General features: G+C 42.6%; 1 protein-coding gene across 1 annotated transcript in view; it reads right to left on the bottom strand.

Annotated features, from left to right (window-relative positions):
* The window catches only part of CLIC4 (chloride intracellular channel 4), a 76605-nt gene extending 59032 nt beyond the window's left edge, over positions 1–17573 (bottom strand). The window contains exon 1 of the mRNA XM_059138570.1: positions 17319–17573. Coding sequence (XP_058994553.1) covers positions 17319–17390 — 72 coding nt within the window. The 5' untranslated portion in view covers positions 17391–17573. The remainder of the gene's footprint in view (positions 1–17318) is intronic.
* Positions 17574–24952: the final 7379 nt, after the last annotated feature.

Raw genomic sequence — 24952 nt, 5'->3', positions numbered from 1 at the left:
AAAATTGGACAGCCACATGCAGAAAAATGAAATTGGACCATTTCCTTACACCACACACAAAAATAGACTCAAAATGGATGAAGGACCTCAATGTACGAAAGGAATCCATCAAAATCCTTGAGGAGAACACGGGCAGCAACCTCTTCGACCTCTGCCGCAGCAACATCTTCCTAGGAACAACGCAAAAGGCAAGGGAAGCAAGGGAAAAAATGAACTACTGGGATTTCATCAAGATCAAAAGCTTTTGCACAGCAAAGGAAACAGTTAACAAAATCAAAAGACAACTGACAGAATGGGAGAAGATATTTGCAAACGACATATCAGATAAAGGACTAGTGTCCAGAATCTATAAAGAACTTAGCAAACTCAACACCCAAAGAACAAATAATCCAATCAAGAAATGGGCAGAAGACATGAACAGACATTTCTGCAAAGAAGACATCCAGATGGCCAACAGACACATGAAAAAGTGCTCCATATCACTCGGCATCAGGGAAATACAAATCAAAACCACAATGAGATATCACCTCACACCAGTCAGAATGGCTAAAATCAACAAGTCAGGAAATGACAGATGCTGGCGAGGATGCGGAGAAAGGGGAACCCTCCTACACTGTTGGTGGGAATGCAAGCTGGTGCAGCCACTCTGGAAAACAGCATGGAGGTTCCTCAAAATGTTGAAAATAGAACTGCCCTATGACCCAGCAATTGCACTATTGGGTATTTACCCTAAAGATACAAATGTAGTGATCCAAAGGGACACATGCACCCGAATGTTTATAGCAGCAATGTCCACAATAGCCAAACTATGGAAAGAACCTAGATGTCCATCAACAGATGAATGGATCAAGAAGATGTGGTATATATACACAATGGAATACTATGCAGCCATCAAAAGAAATGAAATCTTGCCATTTGCAACAACATGGATGGAACTAGAGCGTATCATGCTTAGCGAAATAAGTCAAGCAGAGAAAGACAACTATCATATGATCTCCCTGATATGAGGAAGTGGTGATGCAACATGGAGGCTTAAGTGGGTAGAAGAATAAATGAAACAAGATGGGATTGGGAGGGAGACAAACCATAAGTGACTCTTAATCTCACAAAACAAACTGAGGGTTGCCGGGGGGAGGGGGTTTGGGAGAAGGGGGTGGGATTATGGACATTGGGGAGGGTATGTGATTTGGTGAGTGCTGTGAAGTGTGTAAACCTGGTGATTCACAGACCTGTACCCCTGGGGATAAAAATATATGTTTATAAAAAATAAAAAATTAAAAAAAAAAAAAAAAAAAAAAAAAAGAACATCAGGGTTAGTGTTTAAATGTGTTTTTGTTACTAGCAAGTTTTCTGATGAATTGAAAGTGAAGGTTGGAGCATTTTTTTTAAGATTTTTTTTTTTAAACATAGAATATATTATTTGCTTCAGAGGAACAGGTCTGTGAATCATCTGTCTTACACAATTCACAGTACTCAGCATAGCGCATAACCTCCCCAATGTCTATAAGGGTTGGGGTATTCTAAAGTATTTTAGATAGACTTGATATTTATACCTTTCTTTTTTTTCATGGATTTCCTGTTTAAAATCTTCTTATATATATCCAGTATCCTTTTTTCAGTTACTTTTTTATTTTGAGGCAATGGTAAATTCACATGGAGTGAACAATGGAGTTGGATTCTATGAACTCATTACCCAAACTCCCCCCAGTGGTAATATTTTAAAAAATTATAGGACAATATCACAACCAGGAAATTGACAGTAATATAATCCACAGATCTTACTCAGATTTCAATGTTTTACCTGCATTCTTTTGTGTGTGTGCATTTAAGTTCCATCTTGCATGTAGATTTCTGTGACCAACATCACAATCAGGGTACAGAGCAGAGAACAGTTTTATCATAAGTGTCCTTTGTGTTACTATTTTGGACCCCCATCCAACTTATACCCCACTACCTTCCCTAACTCTTGGCAACACTAATGCATTCTCCATCTCTACAATTTTGCTATTTCAAGATATTGTACAAATGGAATAATAAAGTATTTGACTGTTTTAGTTTCTTTAAAAAAAAAAAAAAAAAAAAAAAAAAGAGAGAGAGTTACAGATATGAAAAAAGAGAGAGAGAGAGAGATTTGGGGATAGGAAAATGACAAGAGGATCAAGAAACTAAAGAAACCAACCTATTTATAACCTCCCGCAAAAAGGAGATAAGCAACTCTTCTTCATACAGAAAGAATTTGTGTGTGTACGTTTGTCTTAAAGATTCCTTGTAAACTGTTTGGTTTTTCTTTAACAGACAAAGGAAAACAGACCATAGGACTAAACAGTTTGGTGCCCTTTTTAAGTGATCCAAAAGTTTAAAAAAAAAAAAGTGAAACAAACAAAAAAACCCAGATCCAAAAGCACTGGCTGATCTCATTAGCTCTGCTTAAGAAACTTCATAGATGTGACCTCACCATGGATTACACTTCTATATTTAGTTTATACCTAATATGGATAAAGTCCCAAACTAACAGCCGTTTCCTCTCTCTACAAAAAGAAACTTCCTTGCTTTTTTCTTTTTTTTTTTTTTTAATCAACAATGCAAAGACTAGTGTAGGCTCCTCTAAAGGGAGAGGTTAAAAAAAAAAAGAATTTTAAAAAGGAACACAAAGAAAACATTAACAATTTGGTATGTTATTTCTGTTAAACTTGGACTGCTTTGACACTTATAAATTGTAAAATGATCCTAAAATCAAATATGTGATGTATCAGTCAAGTTCCTTAACAAGTTTATAAATATACCCTTTAAAGAACTTTATAAAATACTAATTAACCTGGCCCCAAAAATGCACAGAGGTGAGGTCATGGAAATTTTACAGTTTCCTTTCAAATCTAACTAAGAGAACCGAAAGCAACCGAACTCAATTAACAAACCATCTAGACTCGTTAATTGTTAGTATGTTTTAGGAATACCCTTAAACAGTCTCAAAAGTTTTTATTTCTTATTTTTCAGAGTGACTGAATACAGCTAAGAGTGAAAACAAAACTATTTTAGATAAACATTTGAGTTTCAAATAAAGAAAAAGGATATAAACAAATAAAAAAACTCTTAGTGGTTAAGAGTCAGGCTCTGGATGACAAAAACCTTGGTACAAATCCCAGTTCTGCTACTTACTCGCCCCCACGACCACACAGAAGGAATGACCTCTGTAAGTCTCACATGTAAAATAGTATCCACAGTACCTATTTCAAAGTTTGTAGGAGGATTAAATTAACTAACGCCTAAAGGGTTTGGCACACTGTGCTTGGACCAGAGAGAGTAAGCCCGTAATGCTGTTAACTTATAACTTTTATTCTGACTTTAATAGAAAAACAAAAACTTACTCTTCATTTTCATTTATCAGTGTACTCTATTTTATACAGGAATAAATTAAGTAGTTTCTTTTTTTTTTTAAATATGTTACCCAACCAGGCAATCTTTTTTTTTTTTTTAAAGATTTTATTTATTTATCTGACAGAGAGAGGTCACAAGTAGGCAGAGAGGCAGGCAGAGAGAGGGGGATGCAAGCTCCCCGCTGAGCAGAAAGCCCGATGTGGGCTTGATCCCAGGACCCTGAGATCATGACCTAAGCTGAAGGCAGAGGTTTAACCCACTGAGCCACCCAGGCGCCCCAAATTAAGCAATTTCAAGAAGCTTAAAGCATTATCATAAAATGAAGTGTTTTAAAATCAGTTTACGATCCTTGTATCACCCATCAATTACAGCCATGCTAACGTTTTAAAGTTTGATTATCATCCCATTATGGTACAAAGTAAAAATTTAAAACAACAACAACAATCTCAGGGTCTAGAAATAAATTAAGAATTAGGAGACTTCAACTCTCTCTAGTCTTACCCCTTAAAAATTACTAAGCATAAATAGATTGACTAACCTGTCAATCTATACTAGCTCCATTTCTTCTGCTACAAATTAAGTAGAAAGAACCTAATCTCTCCTAAACATTTCTGTATTTCCCATAAAGAAAGCATTACACAAATGTCAGTTAATATATGACCTGCTCGGGACGCCTGGGTGGCTCAGTTGGTTGGACGACCGCCTTCGGCTCAGGTCATAATCCTGGAGTCCCGGGATCAAGTCCCGCATCGGGCTCCCAGCTCCACAGGGAGTCTGCTTCTCTCTCTGACCTTCTCCTTGCTCATGCTCTCTCTCACTGTCTCTCTCTCAAATAAATAAATAAAATCTTTTAAATATATATATATATATATATATATATATATATATATATATATGACCTGCTTAACTTTATAAGTCAATACCACAAAAATCAAGGAATAGTACAATGTAGTAGCACAAGGAGCCATTATGGCAAATCCATAATTCCAAAGTACTTCTGCAGAACCACTAGATCCTACAAGCCACAGATTACTCCTCTTTACTTCTTTTATGCGCTCACTAGAACAGAAAGGAAGAAAAAAGAAAACCACTCTTACTAATAATAGACCCTTAAGCTTTACCTACTAGTCCAGAAAGCTGCTGAGGCAGAGTCTAAGATGGCAGAGTCCAACCTGAATGTCCTTTAGTCATCTAGAAAGTGTCAACAGAATCATGGTTCATTTAATTCAGGAATAAATTCGAGTCTAATCTTGGATTTTTTTTTTACACTAAATACACACTCTTCTGATAAAGAATGTTAAGTTCCCCCCGCCTATTTTTTTTTTGTAGTGGCACCCTGGCAGATGCTTCTCTTAGTAACATCCTGGAAACTGAAACCACATATACTGAACACATCAACTAAGCATGAGAGGTGTCTGGGTGGCTCAGTCGGTTAAGTGTCTGCCTTTGGCTCAGGTCGGGATCTGGGGGTCCTGGAATTGAGCCCTGCGTCAGGCTCCGTGGTGACTGTGGAGCCTGCTTCTCCCTCTCCTCCCTGCTCATATGCTCTCTCTCTCCTCTCTCTCTCTCACTATCTCCATTGCTAGCTCTGCCTCTCTCTCAAATTAATTAATTAATTAATTAAATTTTAAAAAATAACAACAAAATAAAATAGCCATGAGCCAATACAGTCTTAACTCTGCATTCCAGAGGCCCATGGAATAATAATAAGCAAACAATGCTTGCTATACGTCAGACTTTGAGGTTTTTTTCTTGTATTAACTCTTTTAATCTTTACAAAAGCCCAAGTAGTAGTTAATATTGCCCTAGTGGAGACCTGAAGGCAGCTAGTGAAAGGCAGCACTAGTACTGAAATAGTCTATATGGGCCCAGAGTCCATGCTCCTAACCACCACAGCATGACAACAATGAAACAAAGATCCAGTCTTCCAAATGACAACTCAACTGCCTACTTGAAATACTATTTCTAACCATCTTCAGCTCCGAAATAGACTATTTAATGCCTACAAAGGGAATACAAATGATACTTCAAGTCAACCATCATTCCCCCTCTCTGTCTTTGGGATCTCGAATCGCTAGAAAGAACCTTCACAAGCAACACCAAGGCAACACTATAATCTAGCACAGGAGTCCCTACTGAGTCATCAAGACTGTGACTGCAACTCTTCATTCCACTGGCCGTCAAGCCACACACTCAGGGACAGGACACAACTGTGGACTTTCCCTTCGTCCTTTTCTATTGTGCAAGAAGAAAAAGTAAATCTTCATTTCTATTTAAAATAACAGTCTTGGGCGCCTGGGTGGCTCAGTGGGTTAAGCCGCTGCCCTCGGCTCAGGTCATGATCTCAGGGTCCTGGGATCGAGTCCCGCATCGGGCTCTCTGCTCAGCGGGGAGCCTGCTTCTCTCTCTCTCTCTCTCTGCCTGCCTCTCTATCTACTTGTGATTTCTCTCTGTCAAATAAATAAATAAAATCTTTAAAAAAAATAAAAAATAAAAATAAAATAACAGTCTTAAGGCACTAAATCAGTATGAACTGAGCCCAGTCATTAGCATCATATTCTATTTCTCTGGTTTCCTGTACGAAGATTTCTGTGAATTTAATAAAAATCTGCTTTTCCCCAAGTACACATTATCTCTCTTTTTTTCCCACCAGCTTCCTCTGGAATCAATCCTATGCAAGGAAGAAAAAAAGCTTCTGTATATTCCTTCAGCAAACATTTTATTGAGTTAATACAAGTAATGCAGTTAATACAGTGTCTGGCACATAGAAAGCACCCCATAAATGTTTATATTACTTCCATTAAGTATGAAATACTCTTCTATATATTCATTCTGGCTCAGGCATTTGGGAAATGCAACAGAAAAACCAGTCAGTGGTAATAAGCACATCTATTCTAAATATACACAAAACAGACTTTCCTCGCAGTGAAAAAGACATCCCAATGAATTACGAGGACTCCCATGGGAAATATTTTCCCCTCTAACATGATGGTGTAGTGTTCCTTCCAACATTGTAGCTCTTTCAGCTCATAATTTTTAAAAACCCCTCCCCTTAACATGTATCCCCTTCTGGCCACCAACCCATCCCTTGTACATTGCCAGGTTCCTTATTAGAGCTGGCCTCACACTTCCCCCTGCTCTTGTTTCTACTCATTCTTCTGCCTATGCCCCTCTGGCTTCCCCAGTAAGGGACCACCATACAGACCAAGGCTGCTACAGTGTTACCAATGACTTCCAGGAGGATAAATCAAACAGATCTTACTTGACACAAATATTCACTCCCTTCTTCTTAAAAGCCTGTCCTGGCTTCTGTGGTACTTCGCTCCTATGGTCCTCCTCTTTCCCATGCTGCCCTATTGCAGATCCTCGCTCTCCTTCTCCAGTTTCTTGTCTAATGTTGCACCCCCAAGTGTTGAGAGCGCCTCAGAACTTGGTCCTGAGCATTTTCCCTGCTACTCCTAATTCGTCCACTGCATGATCTTACACACGTTAAATACCCCATAAATATCATATATATGTATCAAGTCTGAACATCAGATCTGTATATCCAACTTTCTACTAGACATCTCCACTTGACATCTGTCACCTAAACTCATCAAGTCAAAACCTGAACACTGTCTGCCCCTCCTCCATCTCAACGAAAGGCACGGCTACCAATCAGCAATTCTGATTAGAAACTCACACATATCTCCTTCAGTATCTTCCTATTGACTCCACCTTCAAAACTTATCTCAAATCCACTCACTTCTCCCCATCACCACCCTAATCCAAACCACCATCATCTCTTTCTCAACTACAATGGCCTCCCTATAATGTGCCTTGTTTCCACTCTTGCCTCTCCTCTCCAATTCCGTTTCCAGACTACTCATCTTAAAATGCACATCAAATCATGGCACTCCCTTGCCTAAATCATTTTGAGACCTGCTCTTTTTAAGAAGGATAAAATTCACCTGACCTCCATGATGTGGTTCATCTGTATCTCACCCTGTACCTCAGTTTTGTTCTCTCTATTGCAGTCATACCCTCAAACAAAAATATTTCTTTTTTTTTAAAAAGATTTTATTTATTTATTTGACAGAGAGAGATCACAAGTAGGCAGAGAGGCAGGCAGAGAGAGAGAGAGAAGGAAGCAGACTCCCTGCTGAGCAGAGAGCCCGATGCGGGACTCGATCCCAGGACCCTGAGATCATGACCCGAGCCGAAGGCAGCGGCTCAACCCACTGAGCCACCCAGGCGCCCAACAAAAATATTTCTTGAATATTCCTAGCCTTCACATATATCAATTCCTCTAGCCTGGAATCCTCGTCTCCTCATTCTTCTCTTAATCACCATTCATCCGAACATCAATTCTAAGAGAACCCCCAATCAGCTTCTATTTAATCAGATTTCCTATCACTCCTTCTCAAGATGCCCTACTCTTGTCCTTATTGTAATTATATACTGTCTTTATTCGTGTATTTCTTTAATATAAGCCTCTCCCACTAGACAAGGGATTATATGGGGTCTTAACATACTCAAATATAACATGTCAAAAACTAAATTCCTGACCTCCTCCCTGTCAGAACCAGCTCTCCACAGCCTTCCCATCTCAATTAATGGCAGCTCCACCACTCTATAATTTCTTCAGAATGAAAATCTCAGAATCATCTCTGACTCCCCTTTCTCTCATATTCCACATCATGAAATCCTGTTATCTCCATCTTAGAAATACATCCAGAATCAGACTACTTACTTCTCACCTTAGCCCAAGCCATCATCTCTCGCCTGAATGACTAAATAACACCTAACTGGTCCCTCTGCTTCTAACTATGCCTCCCTATATTCTGTTCTCTGCAAAGCCATCCAAATATCGTTAAATCAAAAACAGCAGCACCCCTATCATTCTCCATACTCCTTACCCTATTTCAGTTTTCTTCATAGTCCTTATCACTAGCAGACACACATTTATCGTTTGCCTCCCCCACCTGAAATATCAACTCCAGGCTGTTCCTTGATATAGCCAAGTCACCACAACACTACCTCAATATCTGTTTAATGACTGAATAAAAAAAGAATGATTACTGTTCCAGCAGGCAGAAATAAGGAGTGGGAGATGGGCTGGAGAAGTCAAAGATACTTCAAATGAAGGAAACACCAGCAAAAATCTTACATGAAGACCGAGAAGTCCAGGGCATGCTCAGGATGAGTCTAGCTAGAATATGAGGTAAATGTGCAGCTGCTGTGGGAGATAAGACCGGGAACATAGCTGGGTCATGATCTGAAAAACTCTGCCAGATCAAGTGGTTATATCTAATTCCATAAACATTTACTGAATTACAGTACATTTGAGGCAAAAAGTATAGGTTTTATTTTATTTTAGGCAGATTAAAATTACAGAATATTAATACATAAATTAGTTATTGAGGGAAAAGATACCAGTTTCTGGAAACAACTGATAATACACCACACTTAGTACATTCCATAATACTAACCACCTGTCAGCAGACAACATAGACACTTCACTCATCTCTGAGTCAATCAGTTCATTTAGGTTGTCACATAAATCATTTCTTAAGGTCTTAACTCAACTGGAATTTTTTTTAGAGGTGAGGGGCAAAGGGAGAGGGAGAATCTTAGGTAGGCTCCACGCCCTGCACAGAGCCTGACACAGGGCTCGATCTCACTACCCCAAGATCATGACCTGAGTGGAAATCCAGAGATATAGACTCAACTCACTGAACCACCCAGATGCCCCTCATTTTTAAAAGCACAAGACAAAAAGTAACTATACTACATAGGAAAAAGCCATCAACTCTGGTGCATTTACCCACCTGCTGCTTGTCCATTAGGCTATACAGTGAGCTCCTTGAGGACCAGAGACCTCCTCTTATTTCTTTCTCTCCAGCACTTACTGCATGGAATGTATTCAACTAACATTTGCTTCTATTAATATCCCTATACCAAGCTGGACCATTTCTAGACAAGATTGTATCTTATCTCCTCTAACTATAAAATGGGCATCCAGCACAAGGCTAAAGAGGAAAATTAACACCAAAAAATAATTTTGATTTTCAGAACAGATTTCTCCTAAAGAACGTAAAGGGACAGACTACATTCAAACCATTTAATCAGTATCTATTCTACGAACAACTCTAGGTTTGGCAAATTTCACCAAAAAAAGCTTGCTTTCTTCTAGCAAAGATCAAACAGGGTAAATGCTCTTTTAGTGCCACTGGGAAGTTAAATACAGACACAATCTGAGTTGCTTTGAAAAAAAAAATGAAATAAAGAATATCTCCTTTAAACCAATTCACAACTTAATACATGTTATACACTAGACTGGGCTTCATTTTTCATTCCAAGTATTTTGCTGTCATGAAGAACATTAAAATACTCTCATCAATAAATCATGCAAGTTTATAGAAAAGACTATAACATACAACAAAATAGAAATAGTAGCCATTTCCAAAGGAGGGGTTATAAGTAATTTTATTTTATGTGTACTTTTTTGTGTTTTCAAGGTTGTCTATGTAAATGAATACGGTTTGTTACAACTGGGGGAAAAAAACACATATTTTTTTAAAGAACCCATTCCATATAAAATGAATATACTATGAAGCAGAAAGGATATGACATTACTTTCCAAATTGGGGGCCAATATTTAAAAGAAAGCAGATCAAATTTAGATACTACTTATGCTAAGTGATTTAAAAACAGTGTATTTGTAGGGCGCCTGGGTGGCTCAGTGGGTTAAGGCCTCTGCCTTAGGCTCAGGTCATGATCCCAGGGTCCTGGGATGGAGCCCCGCATCGGGCTCTCTGCTCAGCAGGGAGCCTGCTTCCAACTCTCTCTCTGCCTGCTTCTCTGCCTGCTTGTCATCTCTGTCTGCCAAATAAATAAATAAAATCTTAAAAAAAAAAAAAAAAAAAAAAACCAGTGTATTTGTAAGCAAGGGTCCTGCAGACAATTACAGAATGCAAACAAAGCTTGTGTGACTGATGGCTAGCAACTGTTTTTACATGGTTTAATGAAGAATCAATAAGCCCTCAACATTTCTAAGCCAATATTCTGAATCCCTGTATTAACTAAAATATGCTGTAAATCAGCACCACACATTCTTCCTAAGTTTATTTCTTTGAAAATTTTTCAATTCTGTCTCAGACATCTGTATGTGCAAAACCAAACTTTCACTTCCTAAGTTTTTATTTCTTTGAAAAATTTTCAATTCAAATAGATTTTATTCTAAATAAAATTCAATTTTATTTAAAATAAAATAAAATTTAAGATACTCTTAGGCCATCTTTGGTATAAACTTTCACATACAGTCTGACTTGTCTACATTAATTTGTTACTTTCATAAATTTAGACTAATACAGTCTCCTGGTTTTAAATAAAGAGGAAAAAAACCCAAAAACCAAACAAGGCTAATTGATATTCCTTATACCAATACTCAGTACTGAGCACTGAGGGATAAAAGCCAAGTCTTTTTGACGACAGGATTAGAAGTTCCAAGAGAATTCACAAACTGATGCCCTGAATTAAATTTAGATTCCTGTTAATTCATACTTGGAAGGTTTGTAATGATGTTATTTTCCTTCAGAAACTACCTTTCCATTCTCTACAAGAGTCTCTAAAATGGGTGAACTTACCCCTCTCTTTGATCAAAATCTTAATTAATGACTTAATCACACTTCCCATCCTGCCTAACATATTTCCCTTCTATGGACTCACTAATTCCCTATCCAGGAGACACCTGACACTGAGAATCCAAAGCACTAATGAAACAGGAAGTGGGAAAGTCTTGCTCATCATTCTTTTACTGGCTTCTCAGCATCTCTATAAGCATCCTTTCAATCCAACTGTAATTTTTAGGGACAGCCAGGTTCTCCCCACTGCCTCTTTCCTATCATTATTCATATCATGTTAGGCTTCCCACTGGTTCAGTCCCCTACCTCTGCAGCCCCTTGTCTCTTCCCCATCTGGGGTCCCATTCTCTCAGAATTTTACAGTTAAACCAAAATCATGACCTTGGCCTTTACAAAGGCCTTCAGGAATAGGTGAGACATGTAGAAAGAATAGCGTTCCCACTAACTTCACATTTTACATTCATTTTTTTTAATCTCCTGAATTTCCCCCTCTGGAAACCTCAAAGGAATGGCAAACCAATTAGATCCAAGGTAACATTGTCCTACTGTTGAATTCATTTTTGTTCAATTATAAGAACAAAGTTCTCAGCATCACTTCCTATAAAAATGTATTTCATTTGTGTTTAAAAAAAAAAAAAAAAAAGAAGGAGGTTGAAGACTACCCTTGATACAAAATATACAGAACTCACTTTATACTGGCAAAATAGATGAGGGTCTGCCGGTCTCTGAGCTCTAGCTGCACCCTCCCAAATGCCACTAAGAAGTTGTTGGATAGACAGCAATCCAAAACATAGGGAGTGTCAAGAGAACAAACAAGGCTGGGAAAATTGTATTCATGAGCAAAAACCTAAGTTAGGTTTTAAAAGTCTCATCCTCAACCTTTAAATAACTTGTCTCCTTGGCACTACAGATTTGAATCATTCCTGGCTCCTTCTTTCAAAAGGATCAGTCTATCTACTGTTTCCTGAATAATGAGTCTACAAATAATGTCAAAACTAGCATTTCTCTCTATCTCTCTCTGTCAAAAAAATAAATATTTTTTTAAAAAACTGACACTCCCATTCTTGGCTTTTCCCAATCCAACTATTCCACCCACTTTTTCAAGGTCAAGTCCAAATCTACTTCCATCTTTCCCCCAACTCTTCTTTCCAATAAAATTTATAAACCTAAAGATAGGAAATGTTTAAAAATTTCTTATAACTTCCATAGTACCTAATTCAGTATGAGGCACTTAATTCACTCCAGTAAATTCTTTAAGTCACAGATAATCAGAGAGAAGTGACCTTAATGATGACTTAGGCCAAACCCTTCTACACCTTGCTTATATGAATTATGCTTGACAATCAGAACTCCACCATTTACTTTTTTAAAAGCAATGGTTCTTAAACCTGTGTCAGGAATCCCCAGAAAAAAAAAGACCCATATAGAACTTTTTATGTAATTTCAAGGATTTATAGATTCTCCTGAATCCTATTAATGAAGCCCACATTTAAGAATATACTGTCACTTAAAATAAAAAGAATATTATATTGTCATCAGCAACAAAAGTAAGTTTTTTTTTTAAAGATTTTATTTATTCATTTGACAGACAGAGATCACAAGTAGGCACAGAGGCAGGCAGAGAGAGAGGACGAAGCAGGCTCCCTGCTGAGCAGAAAGCCCGATGTGGGGCTTGATGTGGGGCTCGATCCCAGGACCCTGGGATCATGACCTGAGCTGAAGGCAGAAGCTTAATCCACTGAGCCACCCAGGCGCCCCCAACAAAAGTAAGTCTTTACTGTTGCTAAGCCCTATTCCTAATGCTTTCCAGAGAATGATATATGGCTAAATCACATTTCCCAGCCTTCCTTGCAATTAGATAAAGCCATATGATCAAGTTCTCCCCAGTGGAATGAGAAAGGAAGTGAGAGGCAGAAAGTCTGGGCTAAGGCCCTTAAGAGACATGTGCCTCCTACAAATTCCCTACCTCCCACTGGCTATAAACAGGACCTCCCTGCCACCAGCTTTGACAGCTTAGGGGAGTTCAATGCTCTCCAGGTTGATGGAAAAACAAGTTGCTAATGCTGTGGTCCCTAAATGACTCTAAGAAAGAACACCACCTCAGTGTCTAAAACACTCTCCTTGGATTGCTAAGTGAGAAAGGAAATATAACTTCCATCTTGTTTGAATCATCGTTTGGGGTGAATTATTTACTAAAGCAGCTCAGACTACCCTAATTAATACATACAGATTAGCAGCTGATCCCCTGAGCAGCCCTATAAAATTGTTGTTATTATTATTATCCTGGTATTAGAGGTCAGGAAAGTGAGGCACTGAGAACATAAGAAACTTCCCTGATACACTACTGGAAGCCAGAGTCAAGCCAAGTAGTCTGGCTCCAGGGTCCATGCACACTGGAAATCCTGCCAAATATTTCAAAAGGAAGAGTTATTCTTGTGTGTTATGCCGCCCTGCACCAGACTAATTTTTTACAACCACCACCCCAATCCCAGCAGTTTACTGACCACTGCCAACAGGGACTGTACTGGTTCAAAATTGTGTGTCAACAACTTTAAATTCCAGCCCATAAGGGGCGCCTGGGTGGCTCAGTCATTTGAGGGTCATGGGATGGAGCCCCAAGTAGGGCTCTGGGCTCAGCAGGCAGTCAGCTTCTCTCCTTTTCCCTCTCCCTCTGCCCCTCCCCCTGTTCACAAGCCTGTGAGCACAGACATGGGTTCTCTCTCTCTCTCTCAAGTAAGCAAATCTTTAAATAAATAAACAAATTCCAGCCCATAAAACTAAACTCTACAGAGGGAGTCCTTCTATGCCGAGATCAGAAATACCATCGCATCATACCAAAGCTACTGGTAGGGGCTGGGGAGGCAGCAGGGTCAACTGGAGTTGGGCTTATACAAGCCAAAAGAAAAAAACAAGAATCAGTCATTTTCAGTTTCTCTCATCATGTGATTTAATAACTAATATTTTTACTTAATACAGAAATCTTGGTTTGCAAAGTCTGAACACGGCCAAGAAGAAATATTGATGGAAAATTGGCAGGTACAAGAAAAGACTAGAAGTACTACAAACTGGAGGGAGGAAAAAGCAGGTAGATCAGGGTTTTAGAAATAAAGGACCAAGGTCTGAGACTCAGACTATGAAGATCTAAGTAAGTAGTTCCCAATTCCAAAGCTTATCAACACATATATAAACAGCAGAGTGCTAACAAAAAAGGAAACAACCTCATTTCAAACATTTGGTACCCTCTTGTTTTCCAGGCAGTTAGAACAGGATGTAGACTTTACCTTCAAGGAATTAAATGTCTATCTACAAGGGGAGATATGCATATAAATATGTACATACAAAATGACACACACTTAGTATCTATTTTCTGTGTATCAGAAACTGTTCTAAGCTTATTACATGCTCCATATACCAACTAATTTATTCCTATGAGCTTGGTCTATTAATATCCTAACTGTACAGATGAGGCACAGAGAGGTTTAAGTAGTGTGTCCTGGAACACACAACTAGTAAGTGGACAGAGTGGACTAGAAATTTTAATTACATTCAAATTATAAGGGGCCTTATGTCCTTGCTAAAGGATCTGAACTTCACCCTATTGGTTAGTGGTTCCCAACTAGAGCTGGTATATCATAATATACACACCTACCCGGCCCCTCTTGGTGAGGGAAGAAGGCATTCTCACTGTTGAGGATGACTGCCTTTATATGCTTCTTTTATTATAGGGAGGGTGCCCTACCCTCTAGGTGTTGGAGTAAACAAACACAAATGGAGAACTGCACTTATCCAGGTGATGGGGAGCCAAGGGACTCAGGGGTAGAGAACTCCAAAAACAACACTCACCAGGAAGGCAACGTAGTTGTGAGTCCAATCACACTAGTTAGTAAGGTCGTGGCCTATTTCTCTTCAATTTAAAGCTACCTAAACCGGGAAGCTCAATATCCTTTTCACTCACACGCTTTAAGTGTAGATAATAGTTTTTGGCTACAAATTCAGATACCTCTTGGCAGAATAATTAACACTGTTTAACATACCATGCTAAACAACCATGGCCTCTGCCCACTCACTGCTTTCAAAATAACCGTAAAATCTTCCCTCATTTGCATTTCCCATATATCGGTTTGGAGAAGAAAACAAGCACACTCTTTAACAACAACCAAAAAAACCTCTACCACGATTTACCTGGCCCTTTTTTTCTTCTTTGAAACAACTATCCTGGTTTATATCAGCACAATGTTTTACCTAAGCAGAATCACAAGGCAGCAGAAAACCTTTCACGTCTTATTCCACAAAAAAAAGAAAATAAGTCTCAGAAAGGGAAAACAACTTGCCCAGGGAGTACAGAACTGTGTGGCCCGAACCCTGGGTCTCCGTCACCAAGCCCTGTGAGAAAGGCTCACAATGAGTGGTAAGCAGGATGCTGTTAGGTGGATCACAACATTTTTTACGTTAATAGTTACACACAGGAGAAATATAATCACCACATCGAATCAGTTTCAGATATTACTGCAAGATACACTTAGTAATTGATAATATACATCAATCCAAATATGGAAAACTGGGAAGCAGGATACAGTCACTCAAGTTTGAGAAACAATGCACCATGCTGCTCTCATTCTAACTAAAGGGTTAAATTAATAGTAGGCAGAGCATTAAGCATAGATCTCTTCCTCTCTAATTCATATAATTCATACACTTCGTTTCATTTTCTTGTCTTCTTGTATGGGCTAGGACCTCCAGAACACGGCTGAAAAGAAACCATTACTGATAGTATCCTTACCTGATTCTAAATGTAATGCTACCTCTAAAGTTTCACCATTAAGTATCATGGTGGGTTTTGGGGCTTTTTTGTTTTTGTTTGTTGGTTTGTTTTAGAACTTCGGTGGATACATTGCTGTTGAGTTTACGGAAATTCCTTCCTATTCCTAGTTCAATAAAACTTTCTGAACATTGATCGGTAACCCACCCTTCTTCCTTCCACCCATCTTTCTCTTATTTCAGGTTCCTTCCTACATCCTCTGCACTTCCCAGTACTGTATCTGCCACAGAAACACACAGAACCTTTGATGATGACATTCTGGGGGTTCTGCACCTGTCTGCTGTTCCAGTTCCCCCAACCACAACGTTTCTAACACCAGTAAGTGAAAGAAAATCCTAAAACATTGTTCTGATCATGTCTTCTCTCCCATCTCTCAAACACAGCCTTCAGTTATCTTCCCTTCTTTAAAATAAAAACTCAGGGAAAAAAGAGAAAATTGTTCTAAATTCCTGTTAACTTTCCAATTCACAGCCTAGCTCCGTGTAAGTAAGTGACTATGAGAAGAATCTCAGGGATTTTGAAGTTTTGAGGGAGGCAGCTGGAGCCAGAGGCTCCTAACTTCTCTCTCCTTTGCTGAAAAGAAAAATATTAAGGAAGCTAGGAAAGAGATAGGGATAATATCTGTAGGCAAATAAGGTAGTTCCAGGAAAGCGACCAGAGGGGAAAATCAACTGTTTAAAGCCCAAGCAAGTTATGAGTTCTTCCCCTCATCAGCTTTTCTTTCAAAACAAAAGGGCACTCAAAATCTTTCCCGAGGCAGCAACACCAAAGGGAGCAGCCAAAATGTTGCATCATATAAACCACTCCGAGTTTGAGAAACAAAAACCCCAGATGGTGGTAAAATACCTAAGACAGGAAAACCCAAGTTGGGAATCTTGGTCCTTCCCGGAAGCCTTGCTGCTCTTCTTAAAAAAAAAAAAAAAAAAAATTTAAGATCGCATCGAAAATTAAACTTAAGAGTTTCATGCCAGCGGGAAGCGAAATGGTCTCTGACAAAGCATTCCAAGAAGTTGGGTTCATCATCTCCCGACCGAGAGGTTTCGTTCCCGGCCCGGGGAGACGCGGGGGTGAGGGTGGGGTGCAGTCGGGCCGGCGCCTGGGCGGGAGCGGGGCTGGGGGTGACGGGCCCACCCACTCCCCCCGGCCCGGGTGCTGAGGCAGCGGCGCGTCCCACCCAGACGCTGGACGACGGTCTGGCGGCCGCCGGAGCCCGCGCAGCTGGAGACGGTGAGCACCGCTCCGCGTGCAGGCTGCCGGGGGTCCCGGTCCCGCCCCGGCTCCCTCGACCGGCCTGGGCGGCGGGAAGGCGCGGGTGGGCCGGAGACAATGGGCGGGGGGCGCGAGAGCAGCTTCTCCCGGCCCGGGGGCGGGCGCCGCGCGAGGGCGCAGCGGGGCCGCGGGGGCCGAGGAGCGTCCGGGGTGCAGGGACGCCGCCCCCCCACGGCCGGCCGGGCGGACGCCGGGGGCTCAGCGCGGCGGGACGGCGGGCGAGCGCTCACCTTGACGAAGAGCTCGATGACGGGCTCTTTGTCCTCCTCCTTCAGCCCGTTCAGCGGCATCGACAACGCCATGGCCGGTTCGGCTGCGCTCCGTGGACGGCGGCGGCGGCTGCTCCTGCTCCGGGGGCTGCTCGGGGTGAGGGCTCCCGCCGCGCTGCGCTGCGCCTCCCTGGACAGTCCCGGCGTCGAGCTCGCCTCAGGCTCCGCTGCCCAGCACCGCCCCACGCCCCGCGCGCGACTCGGGGGCGGCCCCAGCCCGAGCCACTTCAAGCCGCGGGGCGGGGACCGAGGGCGGGGCCTCTCCGGGGGCGGGGCCAAGGCCCTGTGTCTCAGGACCCCGGAGGAAACGCGGAGGCCGAAGCCCGGGGGGGTGTGGCCTTGGGCGCGGGCGGTAAAGAAGCTCAGGCTCGGGCGGCAGGTGGGCGGGATTCCGAGCCACGCCTCCCGAGGGGGCGGGAGGGAAATTCCCCCCGGGGGCCGGAGCCTGACACCGCCTCCCGCCGCGGCGCGGGCGCGTCTTCGCAGCTGCTGCTGGCGCCCTGCCCGGTGACCTCATCTCTTCGGCTGGCCTGGGGGGGCGAGGAGGCACCTCCCGCTCTGTCCCCCCGCTGCAGCCCACTGGACCCAGCCCTTTCCCGCGGGCGGCCACCTCCCCAGCTCCCTCTGTTAGGCGGAGCTGCCTTCCGGACGGACAACTCTTTGGAAAGTTTTCATCCCCTTAGAAACACCTATTTTGGGACGCCTGGGTGGCTCAGTGGGTTAAGCCTCTACCTTTGGCTCAGGTCATGATCTGAGTCCTGGGATGGAGTCCCCCCATCGGGTTGTCTGCTCAGCTGGAAGCCGGCTTCCCGTCCCCCACGCGCGCGCGCGCACACACACACACACTGCCTGCTGCTCTGCCTACTTGTGATCTCTCTGTCGAATAAATAAATGAAATCGTAATAAAAGAAGAAGAAACAAAGAAACACCAATTTTTTTCCTCTGACTTCTTTTTCCTTCGACTCTCGGGTCACTTCTATCTTGGGAGCCAGCATATTGACAAATGTATCTTCCAGGCCTTAGGTGGTAAACAGCAGGGACAGGATCCCTTTCCAAGAGCCTGCTGTCTTGAGCTGCATGCAGCCCCAGTGCCTGAAGGCCAAGAAGGATTCCCAAGTCACTTCCATGCTGTTCCCCCTGCCTGGACTGATTTCTTAACACCCGGCTCACCTGGCCAGCTCCAGTGTGCATCAGAATCACCTGAGTGCTACACCCACACCTGCTTTATCCATCCAATTCCCCTTCTCTGGAGAATCGGGAGATTCACATTTTAACAAGCATCAGGACAATTTTGATATAGGCGGTTCTCAAACGGAGAAACTGCCCTAGGTTTTCAGCTCCTGAAGGCAGGGACTGTGAATCTTCAAGCCAGGCAGGAGGCAGGAGCCTAGTCCAGGTTTGCTACTGCTGAATGCCTGGGACAAATGTCCCCCCCACTCTGGGAAGAGTTACTTGTTCCCTGTTCTGACTTTCGGTAATACTTGACTCACAACTTTTCCCCTCTTTCCAGGTGAAGTTGAATGATGAAGGCCAGTCGTGGGAGGTTTGTCTCTCTATACCCTTAGTGTACTAACACATCTTAGTGTTGGAACAAATTGAATGTATGCATGAAAATACTGTGAAATGGGGCGCCTGACTGGCTCAGTGGGTTAAAGCTTCTGCCTGCGGCTCAGGTCATGATCCCAGAGTCCTGGGATCGAGCCCTGCATCAGGCTCTCTGCTAGGCAGGGAGCCTGCCTCCCTTCCTTTCTCTCTGCCTACTTGTGATCTCTGTCTGTCAAATAAATAAGTAAAATCTTAAAAAAGGAAATACTGTGAAACCTGCAGCTTCTTCCTCTCCCAGACCATAGCAAGTTGTTCAAATATTCTGGTAGGGACTCTGTAAATGAGACAGTGTCCCCAGAGGTCAGGAGCACTGCTCTAGAGTCAGAAGAAGGGCTGATTGGGACACCTGGGTGGCTCAGTCGGTTAAGCCACTACCTTTGGCTCAGGTTGAGATCCCAGGATCAAGTCCCACATCCGGGCTCCTTGCTCAGTGTGGAGCCAGCTTCTCTCTCTCTCCCTCTGCCTCCGCCTGCCACTCTGCCTGCTTGTGCTTTCTCTCTCTCTGACAAATAAATTTTTTTTAAAAATCTTAAAAAAAAAAAAAAGAAGAAGAAGAAGAAGTGCTGAAACCCCTAAGCTTTGTTTCATTATGGCAGGAGGGGCGCTCTTAACCAGTCTTTGTCTTAACCGCAAGTGCTCTTCAGTGGCTGTTAGCTCTGCCATGAGCCTTGTATCATCCCCATTCACCCCTGCAGGCTAGGATGATGTCATATTCAAATCCCTCCTTGACCAACTTGTTCGTTGAAAAGAAATACACGCTAGGGTGCTGCCCCCCCAACAGGGACTCGAGCCTAAAACAAACTGCAATGCCTGTCTGGACTCTGAGAGGGCCTCAGTATTCGTTTTTCACGAAATTATGACCTGAACCCAAGGTCCCTTCCAGCCACCTCCCTCCACCCTGCCTGAAAAGCAACCACAGTGGTCTACCTAGTTCAAAGCTAATCCAAGTCCAAAATGGTCAAATGAGGGGCACTTGGGTGGCTCAGTGGATTAAAGCCTCTGCCTTAGGCTCAGGTCATGATCTCAGGGTCCTGGGATTGAGCCTCACATCGGGCTCTTTGCTCAGCAAGGAGCCTGTTTCCTCCTCTCTCTCTGCCTGCCTCTCTGCCTACTTGTGATCTCTGTCAAATAAATAAATAAAATCTTTTTAAAAATTTCTTTTAAATGGTCAGATGAAACCCCAGAAAAGGCCCCAAACTGGCCCTGGAGCCAAGGAGCTTTTCCAGACATCCTAGTCTCCCAGGTGTGCCTGAGGGTTTATCCAGTTCACTGTGAATCAGCAAACATTCCCCGTGGTGTCTGTTGCAGGTCACGTACTGGTCTCCCAGCACCAGGATAAGGAGATGGGGAAAGCCTGGGAGCAGGGGTCTTTAGACCTTCTTGACTACACTCAGATCTTAGCTGAAAGGAAACCAAACATTCTCCTCCACAGAACGCCAAGGCAGTGGTGGTCTCCAGGGCTCAAACCCCAAGCCTGTGCTTAGAAACCTGGTCACAGTCACTCTTACCTGGTTTACCCAGTTTCAACCCCATGGGCTCAAAGGGATGGGTAGAGAGGAGGTGAGTTGGGATGTTTATGCAGGGGAGGCTCTGCAAGCACCTTGCATTCAAATCTCATTTTCCAACTGTGAATGCATAGTTTGCATTCTAAACTCTTGTTTGTTTCTATAGCACACACACCAACTTTAAAGATGGGTGGAGATGTGTTCTCTTTCCCACCTCCCCCACACCCATCTGACCTCATCTTAACTGCTCTCCCCTTTGCTCTCTACCCCAGCCCCACCCACCTCCTTGCTATTCCCTCAATAGTCCAAACACACTCCTGCCTCAGGGCCTTTGCACTTGCTCTTCTGCCTCCCCCAGAATTCCAGCGACTCCCACTCCCTTGCCTCCTTCAGGTCTTGGCTCTCATGCCACCTGCTGTGAGAGATCTCCCAAATACCCTCCTCTCTGACAGTGCAAGCTGTTCTATCTCATTCCATCCTCCTCTCTATCCCCTCCACACCACCACCCTCAGTTATCTAGTCTACTTATTTCTCTGCATCTTGTCTGTGTCCCCGCACTAGAACATCAACTCCTATGAGAGTAGGGATTTTTGTTTGGTTTTGTTTATGGCTGTATTTCCAGCTCATGGAACTGCTCATGGTACACAATAAAAACTTAGGGAATGAGTGAACTTTTTTTTTTTTTTAAAGATTTTATTTATTTATTTGACAGAGAGAGATCACAAGTAGGCAGAGAGAGAGGAGGAAGCTGGCTCCCTGCTGAGCAGAAAGCCTGATGCCAGGACCCTGACAGAGAGACTCGATCCCAGGACCCTGAGATCATGACCTGAGCCGAAGGCAGCGGCTTAACCCAACGAGCCACCCAGGCGCCCCACAGTATGGTCTTCTATACCCCGGGCATACTCCGGAGGGTCCTGCTTGCCTGGTCTGAGAAGCCAGGTGCTTTGTATGTGTTATGATTGCCACTTGCCAAGGAGTCATGTTTTCCAAAGGACAAGATGGCGCCTCCAGAAAGCTTCCCCTAATGACACACTTTCCTCCTCCCACTCTTGATTATGCAACATGGCTGGCCGACGGTCTCCACCCCCTTTCTACAACTGAGGCAGTAGAGAGGTGCGATGCGCATGCACTCGGGGCCAGACTGCCCCGTTTCCACCCTGTCATGTCCTAGCTCAGCCTAACTTACTCAGTCTCTCTGTGCTACAGTCTCTTATCTGTAAAATGGACCTAAAAATTGTACCTATTTGATAAGATCATTGGTGAATGAATCTATGTTCAGTGCTCGCGAGTGGTGCCCGGCATGTGGTCAGTGCTCTGTAGGGACCGTTGGTGTTATACCCGTATGTGCACTGGCTTTGACCCCTGAGTTCCCACACTGCATGCCAAACACCTAGCTGGTTGTTTCCAGAACCAATCACATCTCTCCCTCAGGGGGTGTCAGAGGAATAGTTTTCAAGGTCCCCATTTTACAAATAAGGAAACAGGGTCAGAGGAGATAAACAGTAGCTGTTCAGCTGGGAAGACAGTGGGACCGAGATTCAAACCCATGACTATCTCTTCACTACACTGTCCACTAAGTGGGTCTGGGAAAAGGTGGGCTCCTACTCATCCTTCAAGACCCACTCATATATCCCTCTGCTCCATGGAGCATCTGTCCACCATGGCATTGGCCTGGACGCTACACCACCCAGCAAAGTCAAGGTCAGGGTGGTGGCGCAGTTCTCTTCTCGGCAGTGTGTGCTTCCCTAGCAGACTGCCTGATTTCCACCCCCAGCTTGGGTGGATTACTCACGTATGTTCCCTCATCACTACAGCAGGCCTTAGAAGAGAACCTAACTCATAAAGTCATTGTGAGGATTAAATGAGATAATACCTGCATAAAGCATTCCATGAGAAGCATTTAATAAATGTGAGCTATGGTTGCTATTCATATCAGTGTGTTCTGGTTTTCTGTGAGCTTCTCGGAGCACGGAGATACGTGTCATATACATCCTTACTTGAGCTAAATATTTCACTTCCTGGCCATGGGATTTCGAGCAAGTTACTTTTTCTCTGTACCTTTGGTTTCCTCATGCAAATGATGATAATTGCAATCCCTACGTCACAGGCTTGTGATGGAGATTATACAAGTTAATAAATGTAAAACACTTAACACAGTGCCTGGAGTATACTACGTGCTCAATACATATTAATTATTATTTACACTCTACTATGCTTAACTTAGAGCCCGGTGCATTATATAGGATAACAATAGTCAGACTAAGTGAAAGAATAAATAAAATAAATTTCAAACATTGCCTTTTAACTTCCCATTTCCTAAGTACATATTATTGTTTCTCTCACTGCACATATTATATGTGTTCAATTATTTTTTTAATGATTTTTATTTTATTTTTATTTATTAGACAGGGAGAGAGATCACAAGTAGGCAGAGAGGCAGGCAGAGAGAGAGGGGGAAGCAGGCTCCCTGCTGAGCAGAGAGCCCGATGCAAGCCAAGCTGAAGGAAGAGGCTTAACCCACTGAGCCACCCAGGCACCCTCAATTATTATTATTTTTTTAAGATTTTTAAAAAATTTATTCCTCTGAAAGAGAGAGAGAGAATGAGAGAGAGAGCATGAGAACGGGGAGGGTCAGAGAGAGAAGCAGATGCCCTGCGGATCAGGGAGCCCAACGTGGGACTTAATCTCAGGACTCCAGGATCATGACCTGAGCCAAAGGCCATCACTTTACCAGCTGAGCCACCCAGGCGCTCTGGTGTTCAATAATTCTTTGGTGATGCCAGCCAACCCACCTATGGAAAATCCTAACACAACTTTGAATTTCAACTCTGTTTCTATTGCTGTGAATTAGGTCCTATAAAATCTTGCTAATGGTGACTTAGCCATAATTCTGGCTAAAATTTAACACGAATGCTGTGTCCACAGGAACACCAACCTTTCCAGCCTCCCTATAGATCTGGGCTCCGCTGGAACAATCAAGCAGAGGAGCTGGAGACATATTTCAGTTTGGCTTTTCTAGGCCCTTGGGAGAGCGTTCTAGTGTGTGGGTCCAAGGACTGACATGTTCCTCCTGGTCACAAGCCCCAGTGGATGGACCTTCATTAGGAAAAGGACCATCCAGGTACCATTTGAAAGAAGGGTACAAAGGAAAAAATGGGTTCAGAGAAGTTAAGCAGTTTGCCTAGGGTCACACAGCCGGTAAGTGGCAGAGCCAATAATCAAACCCAGATCTCTTTATCCATGTTGCTCATACCCTAGCCAACCATCTGCTCATAAAGCTGGTCTTAAAGAGTTCTTATGAGTGTTTAAAAAGATGGCACATAGGGGCATCTGGTTGGCTTGGTCAGTAGAGCACGCGACTCTTGATCTCAGGGTTGTGAGTTTGAGTCCCACGTTGGATGTAGAGATGACTTAAATCAAATCAAATCAAATTTTTTAAATGGTACATCAAGTTTTTAGCACAGTGTAGGCATTCAAAAACTGTCATCTTCTGCTTTTTCGGCACAAAACCCTCCTCAACTCAGTTTCTCCTTTGCCTCTTGATCCTGAAGTCAAAAGATATTGCATAACGGGCCTTGATTCAAATTCCACCTCTGCCACTCACAGTGGGGAAATTTGGGCAAATTGTTCCACCTTATTAAGCCTCAGTTTCTTCTTCTGCCGAATGTCAGAGGCTTATGTGGGATCAGGGAAGGAAGGGAAAGTTTACACAGATGTGAGAGGCCATTATTCATATCAAAAAGAATTTATTAACATACTCACAGGATCTACTGGGTTGGCTGTCTTCAATATTATTTCCAGAGAAAACCAGCTGGAAAGCTATTGTCAACAATAGGAGACCTCACAAAAAGCGATGAGATACAAAGTTAATATTCTTTAAGAAAACAGTGTCTTTCTATATACAAACCCTATACACCATCTTTTAAATTGTAATGGGACAAAACATCTCATTTATTAGAAGTGACCAAAAATATAAAAACATTTAAAAAGTAGGAAAGCATCTTAATAACACGTACAAGTTCCCTTTGGGGAAAATAAATGGTTATGCTTTTGAGAAACATGTATGTGTGAAAAAATATATATATTCACAAAAAACTTTGAAAATGCTTGGACAAATCGAGAGGCATGATTTATTCTTGGATAAAGAGAATCAAAATTGGGACACTTGGGTGGCTCAGTGGGTTAAAGCCTCTGCCTTCAGCTCAGGTCATGATCCCAGCATCCTGGGATCAAGTCCTGGGTCCGGCTCTTTGCTCAGCAGGAAACCTGTTTCCACCTCTCTCTCTGCCTGCCTCTCTGCCTTCTTGTGATCTCTGCCTGTCAAATAAATGAATAAAATGAATAAAATCTTTAAGAGTCAAAAATCATTGTGATATTAGGTCTTTCTATATAATCCAAAACTTAATGCGATACCCATGTGTCATCTTTGCATGTCTGTATTTCACATGCACACACCTGTGAATCATCTTTTCATAACCTGTAATT

Source organism: Mustela lutreola, chromosome 10 (assembly GCF_030435805.1).
Source record: "Mustela lutreola isolate mMusLut2 chromosome 10, mMusLut2.pri, whole genome shotgun sequence".
Lineage (NCBI taxonomy): Eukaryota > Metazoa > Chordata > Mammalia > Carnivora > Mustelidae > Mustela > Mustela lutreola.
The sequence above is the reverse complement of the archived record's forward strand: the minus strand, read 5'-3'. Positions and strand labels throughout refer to the sequence as shown.